This window comes from Brettanomyces bruxellensis, chromosome 6 (assembly GCF_011074885.1).
Source record: "Brettanomyces bruxellensis chromosome 6, complete sequence".
Lineage (NCBI taxonomy): Eukaryota > Fungi > Ascomycota > Pichiomycetes > Pichiales > Pichiaceae > Brettanomyces > Brettanomyces bruxellensis.
In genome coordinates, this window is record NC_054687.1 from 1,320,761 (window position 1) to 1,333,178 (window position 12,418).

The 12,418-nt window shown below is 40.9% G+C and overlaps 7 protein-coding genes across 7 annotated transcripts; 3 read left to right on the top strand and 4 right to left on the bottom strand.

Moving 5' to 3' along the window:
• Window positions 1–105: 105 nt before the first annotated feature.
• On the bottom strand, window positions 106–1,305 carry ARO4 (3-deoxy-7-phosphoheptulonate synthase; the record flags this gene model as incomplete). The annotated part of the gene is made up of 2 exons (XM_041282513.1): window positions 106–1,185; window positions 1,300–1,305. The coding sequence occupies 2 exons, from the start codon at window positions 1,303–1,305 to the stop codon at window positions 106–108; spliced, it is 1,086 nt and encodes a 361-aa protein (XP_041136352.1).
• A 1,268-nt stretch (window positions 1,306–2,573) lies between these two features.
• Window positions 2,574–4,610, top strand: BRETT_004015 (uncharacterized protein; the record flags this gene model as incomplete). Its single annotated transcript, XM_041282514.1, has 1 exon — window positions 2,574–4,610. The coding sequence occupies one exon, from the start codon at window positions 2,574–2,576 to the stop codon at window positions 4,608–4,610; it is 2,037 nt and encodes a 678-aa protein (XP_041136353.1).
• Window positions 4,611–4,795: 185 nt separating this feature from the next.
• On the bottom strand, window positions 4,796–5,992 carry BRETT_004016 (uncharacterized protein; the record flags this gene model as incomplete). Its single annotated transcript, XM_041282515.1, has 1 exon — window positions 4,796–5,992. One exon carries the CDS (start codon window positions 5,990–5,992, stop codon window positions 4,796–4,798), a length of 1,197 nt encoding a protein of 398 aa, XP_041136354.1.
• An 821-nt stretch (window positions 5,993–6,813) lies between these two features.
• HHP1 (casein kinase I) lies at window positions 6,814–8,169 on the bottom strand (the record flags this gene model as incomplete). The annotated part of the gene is made up of 1 exon (XM_041282516.1): window positions 6,814–8,169. One exon carries the CDS (start codon window positions 8,167–8,169, stop codon window positions 6,814–6,816), a length of 1,356 nt encoding a protein of 451 aa, XP_041136355.1.
• Window positions 8,170–9,181: 1,012 nt separating this feature from the next.
• BRETT_004018 (uncharacterized protein) lies at window positions 9,182–9,856 on the bottom strand (the record flags this gene model as incomplete). Its single annotated transcript, XM_041282517.1, has 1 exon — window positions 9,182–9,856. The coding sequence occupies one exon, from the start codon at window positions 9,854–9,856 to the stop codon at window positions 9,182–9,184; it is 675 nt and encodes a 224-aa protein (XP_041136356.1).
• A 325-nt stretch (window positions 9,857–10,181) lies between these two features.
• IMP3 (Small subunit (SSU) processome component) lies at window positions 10,182–10,733 on the top strand (the record flags this gene model as incomplete). The annotated part of the gene is made up of 1 exon (XM_041282518.1): window positions 10,182–10,733. The coding sequence occupies one exon, from the start codon at window positions 10,182–10,184 to the stop codon at window positions 10,731–10,733; it is 552 nt and encodes a 183-aa protein (XP_041136357.1).
• Window positions 10,734–11,288: 555 nt separating this feature from the next.
• Window positions 11,289–12,125, top strand: BRETT_004020 (uncharacterized protein; the record flags this gene model as incomplete). Its single annotated transcript, XM_041282519.1, has 1 exon — window positions 11,289–12,125. One exon carries the CDS (start codon window positions 11,289–11,291, stop codon window positions 12,123–12,125), a length of 837 nt encoding a protein of 278 aa, XP_041136358.1.
• Between the last annotated feature and the right edge of the window lie 293 nt (window positions 12,126–12,418).

A 12,418-nucleotide genomic window follows, 5' to 3' on the forward strand; every position in this document is an offset into this window, starting at 1 on the left:
AAAAATACACTACAAAAGGTTAAAAGTCTTAGATAGATATTCATTGCAAAAGGATACAAAATCCAGTCGATTCGAAGCGATGTAAATATACAGAAAAGCGAAAAATCAATTCTTGGCTCTTCTTGCCTTGACAGCATCAGCTAGCTCCTTCAACATGCTAACAGTGGTCTCCCATGACACACAGGCGTCTGTGATAGACACACCGTATTTCAGCTTGGACTTGTCCTCTGGGATTGACTGGTTACCCTCGTTAATGTTAGACTCAATCATCACACCAATCACCTTCTTCTCACCACCAGAAACCTGTCTTGCAACCTCCTTGCAAACTATTGGCTGGTTTCTGTGGTTCTTCTGCGAGTTACCATGAGAGCAGTCGATCATCAGAACTTTTCCTTCTGGAAGACTTGATTTGGCCACTGCAACAGACTTTGCATCGTAGTTAGGGCCGTGCTTTCCTCCTCTGAGAATCACAAAGCAGTCCTGGTTACCAGTGGTTGTCGTAATTGCAGCGAGACCCGTTTTCGTCACACCCATGAAGTGGTGTGGGAAGGAAGCAGCCTTAACAGCATCAATAGCAACACTCAAAGTACCATCAGTTCCGTTTTTGAAACCAATAGGGAAGGAGAGACCAGAGGCAAGCTCTCTGTGAAGCTGAGATTCAGTTGTTCTGGCACCAATAGCTCCGAACGACAAGCAATCGCTCAAGTACTGAGGAGAGGTTGTGTCAAGCATCTCACTACCAATAGGAAGACCAAGACTGTTAAGGTCAATGAACAGCTTTCTGGAGATCTTCAAACCCTTGTTGATCTTGAAAGTTCCGTCTAAGTCTGGATCGTTAATAAGACCCTTCCAGCCAACAGTTGTCCTTGGCTTTTCTAGATATGCTCTCATGATCACACAAAGCTCTCCTTTGAGCTCCTCTGCCAATGCTCTTAATCTGTGAGCGTAGTCCAAAGCTGCCTTAGGGTCGTGTAAGGAACATGGTCCGACAATTATAAGCAGACGGTCATCTTTTCCGTTGATGATATTCGATGCTTCCTTTCTTCCCCTTATCACAGTAAAAGCTGCGTCTTTTGTAAGTGGGAGCTCCTGGGTAAGCAATTCAGGAGGAATTAACGGGTCGTAGCCCACGACTCTCAAGTCGTCGTATTCCTGTGGGGCTGGAGTAGAAGAACGTTCGTTATTCTGCGTAATGAAATATGTTATGTTAGTACATGCGTCTGATATTTTTCATTTTTTATTTTTTCAAAAAGAGCGTCGAAAGCACGATACCCCGAGCTCAAACAGCCTTTTACTTACGCTCATGATTAGCGGTTGTGTAAATATAAACGGTTAGCAAATAGTGTCGCTAGTCTGAAAAGATGCAATTACCAGAAGCAAAATGGAGCTAAGGAAGAAGAATCAAACATTTCGAGGAAGGTGAAAAAAAAAAGCATCGAAGCGAGGAATATATATGGATATTTCATACGCATCGACCGAATTAGTGCCAGCCGTGCATCTCATCCTCCGGACTTCAATCTGTCGTTACAACAATAATGGAATGAAAATATTTATTCCAATATGCGGGCCGATGGAGTGCCAAAAGACCGCACCTGGATGAAAGAGTGACTCACGAAATTTTTTTTTTCTTCCTGTTACAGGGATTTGACACGTTCATCTACTCATACATTGTAATGAGTAATTTTGTTTAGAAGAATCAAAATCGTACGTTGCAAAATTGGGGCTGTTTATATATAAATCATGGTGTAGCGCCTATAAAATTTGTACGTATCACATGCCTACAATTAAAGTCTTTTCAGACAAACCCGTGGCCTTTTTTTATGGAGTTCGCAATATTGGCTATTTGCACCTTATTACTGGTTGTATATAGCCAAACACCGCAGCTAAGTAATGTATGAAACTTCCGTCCTCTGCTATTGACAGTGAAAATTAGAGGGAATGAAAATTTTCAAATTTTGCATCGCTTAAATTTTCACCACGGAAAAACAAAGTGGAAAAAAGATGTTTGACAAAAAAAAAAGCACACAGAAACGAAAAAATTAAAAATTAAAAATTGGTGGGGAAGGGGGACAGGCAAGAAAATGAAGAACTGCCCCTTTACAGACTTTTATAGACGCGACGCTGGCACTAAAAGAAGCAACAATGGCAAAATAAAAACTAGGGTAAAAAACATATCTGAGGTTCCGAATCCGAAGATCCCCTTTTTCTATAACTTTATCTCCGGAAGCTTTCGGCAGACCCAGTAGTTTAATTAATAATACTTGGGTTTCCTAGCTTTTTCACAACTTTTCCATTTTTCGTTTAATCATTCCTTTTGCACCCAGCTTGTGCTCCTTTATTTCGAAGATCATATGCCTTTTCCTCCTTATTTACAGCCTTGTCTAGCGTTTGACGGATGAAATTAATTTTAATTGCTATAGATAAGCGAGTCGTTGAGTGAAATAAGTGTCAGAAGACTTCAGGAAAAGAAAAAAAAGTTTAGGATTTTTTAACAACATATAGCACCCATCCGTAAAGATTGGTGATCAATAACCAAACTGACACTGCATTACAGGAAATTGCAAATTGCCAAAATGGTTCCCAAGTCCGATGACATTGAGATGCGTCTAATCAGCGATATTGCTGATAAGGGCAAATCGGATGTTTCGAGTTCTGGGAGCTCCGGTACCAGTTTGAGCGAGCGAAGTTATTCATTTGAATCTTCAAAGGTCAATCGGCCAAAGTCAGTCTTTCGTAAACTACTTGATGCCATTCTTTCTGTATATAAGGGGTCAGAAAAGCCATCGGATAGCCCGCCTTCGTTCGGCAATAACATTTTTCGGGCTCTTGAGGAGTTCCCACGGAAATTATCTTTTTTACTCCCGAACAAACTCAAAATACTTATCATAGTATGCTTCAGTTTGGCATGGGTTTTGACTCTCCGATCAATTTTGTTTCCATATTTATCTGCACCACCTTTTTACAAAGATTCGGAATCGGGACAGTCTGAAAAAATAATTACTCTATCGTGCGGGCACGAAAGTTTATTCTGGAGGGGTGAAAACGATGCCTGCGGACTTAACGCCAAAAAATGCGGGTCACGTGACACAGGCCCTTTAAGCAAATCTCCGATCGCTATTAGATGCCCTGCCTTTTGCGACTACTCATCGCGGACTTTTGCTTCTTTACCTGTTGGAAACCAAACAGTAAAATATCGCAGTTACTACATCGGTGGTGGGAAAGTCGAGAAGGACCCACATTATTTAACATTGCCGTACAGAGCCGACTCGTTTCCATGTGCCGCGGCAATTCATGCCGGTCTCATTTCTCCGGAAATGGGTGGTTGTGCGTTTTTAGAATTTACCGGTCCGCAATATTACTTTAACTCTACCAGTGGGAGAAACACAATGCCAGAGTCAATTGGCTTTGATAGCTTTTTCCCGGAATCGTTTCGCTTTGTCAAGCATCCAGGTACCTGTATTCGGTGCAAGGATCCTAGGATTTTGGCAGAGTCTATAAACATCGTCTTTGGTTTTTTGGCCATATACTCTTTGGATGGTCTTACTGGATTCTGGATGGTCTGCATCTCTCACTTCTGGACAGTACTATTGAGCTTCGACCCCCCTTTATTGGTCGATCCGGCAAGATTGGACTCGATTCCAGAACTATTGTCTCTTGGATTCCGCCGTTTTCTCCCGCTATGTTTTATGCTTTTTGCAGTGTGGAAAGGTGCTTGCAATATCACATTAACTGAACCCACTTCTCAGGTGTGTAAAGCCTTTATTTGGTATCCACTTTTCTGCGTTGGAATGTTAAACAATGTTACCTTTGACAGGCTTCCTTTGGACCGGCTTACACCGAGCGATATTAGAGAAATGCCCGGCTCAATGACAGTGTGCATTATTTTGCTTGTTATCACCATTACTTGTGTCATAATCCAGGCTTTCCAACTTTGGAAAGCAGGAAGAATTGGAGGCTGCATCTGCGGATATGCATTGCTCATAATTATAATATCCTACCTCAGCAGAATTCCCGGCTTGGAGTTTCGTCTCCATCATTACGTAATAGGGCTCATTCTTATTCCTGGGACTAGGACAAAAGGGATTACCGCTTTTATCTTTCAAGGTTTACTACTTGGTTTGGCTGTGAATGGTGTGACAAGATGGGGATTTTCCTCAATTGAAGAAACTAATTTATCATTACTTAGAGGTGACAGTGCCGGTAGAATGGCTCCTCCTTCCTTTTTGGGATACACAGCGTCCAATTCTAGTATTACGTGGTATTCTCCTCTTACTGAGGAAAATCAGCTTTACGAAAAGACGGGAAATGGCAAGTCGGCGAAACCAAGAGGAGAGGATGATTGGTTTTCACTTTTGGTCAACGATATTGAAGTATACCATGGACCTGACTTAAGTGTGAATTTGGAAAACCTAAGCGACACGAATAAACAATTCGGGGAATTACTTAACGCATCACTATCTGAAACGAGAGGCTCGGATCAGGATATCAATCTCTATCTTCGAGTGGCCAGAATTTCTGCTGGCAGTCATAAGAGAAGTTCATACACGAGATCTGCCTTATTGATATATCCCGGAGGTGAGTTTCATCATGAGTCGAAAGGTTCTACCTAGAAATTTTATCATTTTCAATGAAGCTTAATGCGCGCTACCACTACTAAAAGGACAATACGCTGGATTCATGTGATCTTTTATTCAAGTACAATACTTGAATTACTTTACGTATGTCGCTGGATTTATATTAGTGTACTTGTGTTAATATACATACTGTATTTGTTATTTGCTCGATTTGTTTCTGCTTAAAGTTTGGTGCTGATACAATCATCCGTCACCATCTTGATTAGCTCAAAAGCAACACTTCCCTTTTGAGGAAGCTTGATTCTCCCATCAGTAGGCCGGCCATAGACAATGTCTGCGATATAATTGGCATCGAACCATTCTAGATGATCCAACTCGCAGTCCAAATGCGTTGTAATGTTATTTTCCGATCCTTCTTCGGTTGTTCCAATACATCCAATCATGAGATTTGCCGGAAACGGCCATGGCTGACTCTTGATTATTTTTATGTTGTTCTTGAGCTTAAGGCCTGTTTCTTCCCACACTTCTCTAATAACTGTGCTTCTAATTGTTTCACCAAGCTCCATGAACCCGGAAAAACACGAGAAGAATCTTTTATCAAGCTGCTTTCTTCTAGCATTGTGTCCCAACAAAATTTTGTCACCCTTGCTGTTCCGAAGTGCAATGATAATGACTGGATCTATTCTCGGGAAGCATACATTATTCACTCTGGTCCTCCTCACTGGACATTTGAAAACGGACTCACCATCTTTGCCAACCTCTTTCTCCTCATTTGTGCATTGAAGTTTAGTGCCTGCCCATATTGGAGAGACGGAACTTCCACATCCAGGGCAAAACTGGTTCTTCAACAACCAATCAAGGTACATTTTCGCATAAGAAAACACGGCAGCATCAATTGGAGAGAGATTCAAGATATCTGTTATGCTGGAGGTGAATTCGGCATCATCGATAATCTTATCGAGGAGATCTTGAAATTCGGCATTACCAGAAATATCAACCGCAAGAACTGGAATACCCGAATGCTTTTCAAATGTCAGCCTTGCCAGATGCCGACTTTCATGTTCTTCTGGGAAAACGGAATCCTTTGTTCCTGGATTTTCATCCATTCCGAGAAACACGCACGTGAAGTTTAGCCTCCGTCTGATATTAATACTGGATTTGGTAGCTTCCTCGTTTATCATCGCCCATCTACCGAGCAATGCTTTAATCTGTTCATTGTAATCAAGTGGCAAGTACACAATCCTTGGATTAGAGCTCTTCTTTGATGCATAGACCTGCAAAGATCCATCCGTCTGTGATTTCCGATAGAAGATGAGTCTTGTATTAGGGAACGCAACTACAGATCTGATAAATGCCACATTGGATCTCAAGAAGGAGAATCTGTTCAGCGATGATCTCGCCCCAAAGAAAACAGCCATTTGGGAAATTTACTCGATACTTGAATAGTTTGATTGTCTAATGGCTCAAGGTGACAGACATGCTTGAAGAAGCAAAGTTACCTTAAAATAAAGCAGTGGATAAATTTCTGACTAATACTAAAAACGTTGAGATCTGTATTTTTTCCCCTCCCTTATTTTTTTATCACTAATTATTCACCTGCATTTGCTACATGGCTACACCGTTATACCGCGGAAAAAACTTAAATTAAACAAGCATACGGCCTGCAGTTTAGAAAATTAACCCGATACAGGTACGTGTTTTTTATTTATGCAAAGAAAAAGCACTTCGAGTCCAGACGACCAAGGACATCTGTTAGTCATCAGTATGAGCCAATCAGGGTGGGAAAACGGATGAAGCAGAAAAGAAAAGAAAGAGAAGAGAAGAAGAAGTAGAAGAAAAAAGGTTCTTCCATGATCACCAGCTCCCAGAAAACCATGTCAACCTTTATCTAAGCTGATCTATTTGATCAGAAAAGCCGACCCATGCCTAAAAATGCAACTGCCGTCCATCCAGGGACCTATCAATAATACTGGCAATGAATATCCAGGCTCTCCAGTTAATCCCAAGTTGCGGGTACGCACTCATCTGCTGATGACGTCACAGTAAAATAAATCATCATAACCCACGCCTAATTGTGGTAAAAGCCAGCATGTTTAATGCTGCATGCTGGACATGACACCTTCCGCAAGCTTTCTGTATTTGTATCCAGCGCAATTATTCCATTCTTTTACATCAAGTAGTTAAAAGTTCGCTTACACGAATAAATGCAGCCCGAGGCAGCATTTCGTACTATCTGACCTCAAAGCCAAGCTGGATTCACACTCGCTTGCTGGCTTTGCTGAGCACCACTCTGGTCTGCCACTGTTTGGCCTTGATGACCACTTGCCTGTACTTGTTGAGCTGCAACCGGCTTGCTTTGCTGCTGATAGTACATCTGCTGCTGCTGCTGCTGGGTCTGGGGTTGGGTCTGCTGATTATTCGGGTGAGCAACTTGGTATCTTTGCACTCTGTATGCAGGAATAGCCATGTCTGCTGGATCTGGAACGGCAACTGCCTGGTTCTGTGTTTGCTGCAAAAGGGGCTTAACTGGAGCCCCCGGCTTGTTTGCATCCTGATAATACTGCTGCTGGGTCGGTTGGACCTTTTGATGAGTCAACACTTTCTTCTTCTCGTCGGCTTTTCCGTTCTCAGCAGCAGTATTCTTGCCCTGTATCACTTTCTGCTGCTGTTGTTGCTGCTGTTGTTGCTGCTGTTGCTGCTGATGAAGCTTGTACTTGAACACGGTCCAGTCAAAAATGTAGTCGTACACATAATGCTCCTTGACAAACAAGTCCCTGAACAAACGGCGAAGATACATGTAGTCAGGCTTATCCTCGAATCTCAAAGATCTCACATAATTTAGATACTGCGTAAATTCGATCGGCAAGCCATGGGCAAGAACCTCCGCTGGAATCGACATCTTCTTCTCCAGGATCCTGTCGTATTTCTGCCGCTTGGTTGCAGCCTTGAGACCCTGCCAAGGCAAAGATCCCCGGCAGAAATATATGAGCACATATCCAAGAGACTCGAGATCATCACGCCTAGACTGCTCTATTCCCAAGTGGGTATTTATTGAAGCGTATCTTGCCGTTCCGGTCAAGTTCTTGTTTTCCCTGTATGGGATGTGCACGTAAGTACGTGGGTCTCTGTACTTTTTTGCCAAGCCAAAGTCAATAACATTCACCTGAGACCCCTTTTTGCCAATTCCCATGAGGAAATTGTCGGGTTTGATATCTCGGTGAATAAATGAACGTGCATGTATGAACTCTATTCGGCAAAGTAGCTGATCTGCCAAAAGTAGAACCGTCTTGTACGAAAACTTCCTGTTGCAGTAACTAAAAAGATCCTCCAACGAAGGTCCAAGGAGATCGATCACCATAGCATTGTAGTCACACTCGGTGCCAAACCAGCGGACAAACGGAATGCCCACTCCTCCACAAAGTGCCTTATAAACTTTAGCCTCATATTCTAACTGCGGGTGCTTAGCCCTTATGTTCTCCAACTTTATTGCCACTTCTTCTCCTGAAATAATGTTTGTTCCGAGGTATATATCACCGAAAGACCCTGATCCGATCTTTCGGCCTATTCTGTATTTTCTTCCGACCCTTAAATCCATGTTGGTGCCGGCAGTGAGTGAAACGATAGATTGGCAAAGTAGCGTCAACTAACAAAGAAGTTTTGAAAAGACTTATCCGTCAGAACCCTAATGTCAAACCTTAGCTCTGAGTACAGTCTTATATGCCAAAGATATCAAAGAGATGTAGTGATCTTTGATCTCACTTAAATAAAAAAAAATGTCAATATCAAGACTCAAATTAATATAGTTAAGAAGAAGAGAGCGGATGGTTGGAATGAACAAAAATATTGTGTTGTTACCCAGAAGCGCACAAAACTTGACAAAAAAAAAAAATAGATAGAAGTAAAAGATGCGAGCACATCAATAGCAAAAAAAAAGAAAACCAAGAAAAATAAAAGTAAAAAAGTGACTTACCTTCTCCCCGTTTAGTCGCGGCGCCAAATCCAGGAAATATTAAACATATTTTTCTGCCGTATAGAGAGCGTACCTACCTGATTTAAGCATGCTTTCATGCATCTACATACTTCGGTAGGCCCTTGTGTATGTATCCTCGATATTTGCAAAATGCTTTCTTTCGATGAACTGAGACTCTTAATCCCAACACCTTGGCCCTGCTTTCAGTAATATTTGCCATTCTGAGTATTAAACTTTTGCTTGTTTTACTCCTCTTAACTTTTCTTGCTCGAACTATGGTTATTCTCTCTCGGCGCTTAATCCTAACTCCACCTCACTGTCTTTTTTTCCCTATCTTCAAATTTCCCCCACCTACATTATTATGGTATTACGACATCCCCAACTGTATAATTTTATTTCATGTATCTTTGTAATTTCTCTATTTATCCACCACAATTATTTCTTTAGATCTCTAAATGGTCATTTCACATAGTTCTCATTTAATATTACCGCATCTTCCGCCACTCGATGGGATTCACTCATCTACGTACTCATCTACGTATGCTACATCCGTACATTCGCAGATCTCAAACAACTCTAAAACGATAAATATAGTATAAGGCTTCTTTATGTACAAGCGGCAAAGTCTTTTTTTTATTCATTTCACTTTCCGGGCTTTTAGCTTAATAGTCTCACCATTCATGTATATTCCCTTACCCTTGTATGGTTCGGGAGGATGCATGTTTCTTAATCTGCCCGCAAACTGGTTTAAGCTTTGTTTATTGCATCCTTCCAAAACCAATAATGTTGATGTTGGTGTTGAACACTTTATGCCTCGGGGAATAGGTAATCCTTGCATATCACACTTACCGATCTTCATCTTGACCCATTCTTTCCCATCATCTTCTTTTTTGACCAGGACCCTATATCCAGTACCTTTAAATCTCAAAACACTCATGTGTCCCTCGGTTACTCCAACAACAGCATTGTTAACAAGTGATCTGGATGTTCCCCAGAGTGACTTTTGTAGTTTACTGCCTGGATTGGCCACATTCACGTTAATTTTAGTGTCCTTCCTGTCAATTGTAACAAAATCGGGCAATTCTAAGTTCACCGCTCCTTTTGGCCCTTTAACGGTCAACAGCCTACTCAATTTTATTGATTTTGCACCCTTTGGAATCACACGTGGAATCAACATCGTGTCCTCCTGCAGTTGAACATCATTTGAAATAAAAACTGGACTCGATCCAATATGTGATTTTACTATAGCAGTAGTAGAAAACGAGCGGAAAGCCTGTATCTGAGATCTGAAAATTACCCTGTTCACAAGCATGTTCTTCTCAGTGATATAAACTTTGAAAAATGTAAGTGGCACTATTTTTGAGCACAGGTATTTTTAACTGTCCCTGCATAATGGAAATGCAGCCTGTAAAGGCTCTATCTTAAAAAAAAAAGCACATGAAGCCCAGAAGGAAAATTAACCAGCATCAAGACTAAAAGTGTGTAGGGATGTGCAGAGCTCTAAATTATTTTATTTTTTCATCCTTTTTTGTGTTATCCAAATAAATTTTCACTCTACATCGTTATCACACTACATGAAACCATCAAGCACTTTAATTCTACGATAATATTAACCCCTCATCCATATAAACAGCAAAATGCCAAGAAAACTTAAATTCCATGAGCAGAAGCTCTTAAAGAAAGTGAACTTCCTAGAATGGAAGCAGGACCAAGGACACAGAGATGCTGCGGTTATGAGCACATACCATTTGCAGAATAGAGAAGAATATCACAGATACAATAAACTATGTGGGCAGGTCCGCAAACTTGCGAGAAAGCTCGCATTGCTCTCGCCTCAGGATCCATACCGGATAAAGCACGAACAGCTTTTATTGGACAAACTCTATAGGATGGGTGTTTTGCCAACTACTTCAAAGATTTCTGATCTCGAAAACAAGGTCACGGTAAGCGCGTTTTGCAGAAGAAGAATAGCTGTTGTGATGTGCCGGTTGAAAATGGCACAGAATGTGTCTGATGCAGTGAAATTTGTTGAACAAGGACATGTTAGAGTTGGTCCAGATGTTATAACAGATGCTGCATTTCTTGTAACACGGAATATGGAAGACTATTTGACTTGGGTTGACAATAGCAAGATCAAGCGGAATGTCCTCAAATACAAGAATAAGCTTGACGATTTCAATCTCGTCTGATTGCTTTGCATTCTGCTGTCATTTTGTAAACTTCTAATGTTCATCTATTCACAAGAGCTTCTTTAAGTTTCATATATGTTATTTCATTTTATAGCATGGGTAATAATAGATTTAATGATATTTTGATAAGAAGCAGGTGTGGGTATCCGTTACATGAGTTTTGATCTAACCTATGGGTTGGATTATTTTTTCGCTTACTACATAGATTAATAATAATAAGAAAATGATTAAGTTTATTATATCCAGTACCTCAGTACCTGTAGTTATCGGTCCAAAAGTCCTCGCGCTATCTTTTCGATCAGCATTTTTTTTTTTTTTTTCGCACAATTTCGCAATCCCCGAACAAGCCCACTAATCCAATATCTTAAAGAACTACAAATTTAAGCATATTATTGTTCGGAAATTGAAGGATCGTTTCGGGAATTAATTAGCTCATCATAAATAGTTGCATTTTCCCACATTTATTCTTTCTAAAATATTTCTGTTTCCTTTCCTCCCCTGCAACCCATTTTTAATAATTGCTGAAATTTAGAGGCGTCTCACAATTCTCCAGAAATGCTTTTCACCAAAGCTTTGACCTTGCTTAGTGTAGTCAGCTGTGTGCTTGCAGCTCCCGGATCAATCCCGAAATTCATAGATGAGTACGAGAATCAAAAACCAATAAGTTCGGACGAGTTTGAAAATGGAGACTTTTCGGGAACGTTACGGACATACAAAGTGAAGGCACCGGAGAGATATGGATGTGAAGGAATGATGAGAGAAGGACAAGAACGCTATCAAGTTGCCAGTCTACAGCTTAGGTTAAAACAGTTTGACAAGGATGGAAACTTGGTGAAGGTGAAGGTTAAGGAAGATATATTTGCACTCGAGCCAGCCTCTCTATCTGACATGACGAGTGTGAATGAGTCCTTGATGGATGAAATGGATCAGGAGTTTGATTTACAGGTTGATGATGAAAAAGAGGAGGCTATAGTTGCCCGTCCTGTGAAAGAGATGAGCAGAATCGAGTATTACGAAGGTGGAGAGAAGGTGAAGGCACGGGCTGGCAGGCGTCATTGTCACATGCCTGCTGCCGTGGAAAACTCGGTGTTGGTTCCAGGCCGTATTTTGGCTGTTAAGCTTATTGGAAAGGGTGATCATGACGATGGATCGGGTGAAGCTTATTCGATCTTCTTGAAGAACGATCTTCAGAAACTAGACACGCCACTTCCAAAGAAGCACGGTGTCAGTGATTCAGCTCAGATAGCCATATGGCTCACAGTGACTGCATTATTTGTTGCTGTTTTAGCCTATGGAGTTGTCGTTTTTGTCAAAAGAATGACTTCTGCTTCTCACGATTACATCAAAGTGAGCCAGAAAGAGCAGATGGTTCAGGAAAAAGCCACAAAATGAATCCTTTCTGGATCATTTGTTTATTTCCTTTGTTCTTTTTATATTGATTCTTTATGGTGATGGGTACCGCTGATATTTATATCCATTCTAACGCGTTTTTCAGGTAGCTTTTTTGTTGTAGTGTTTTGGTAGTTAAGCATTAAGCAATAATTCATTTTACCTTAGTTCCCTGTTTTTTAAAAGATTCGGGACCAAATTTAATCCTGCATTTCGCATTTAAAATATTATGGCGCTAATGGGTATGATCGATGCCTGTCATTCATATTTTTACCACTGTCTACCTTTATCCGGAA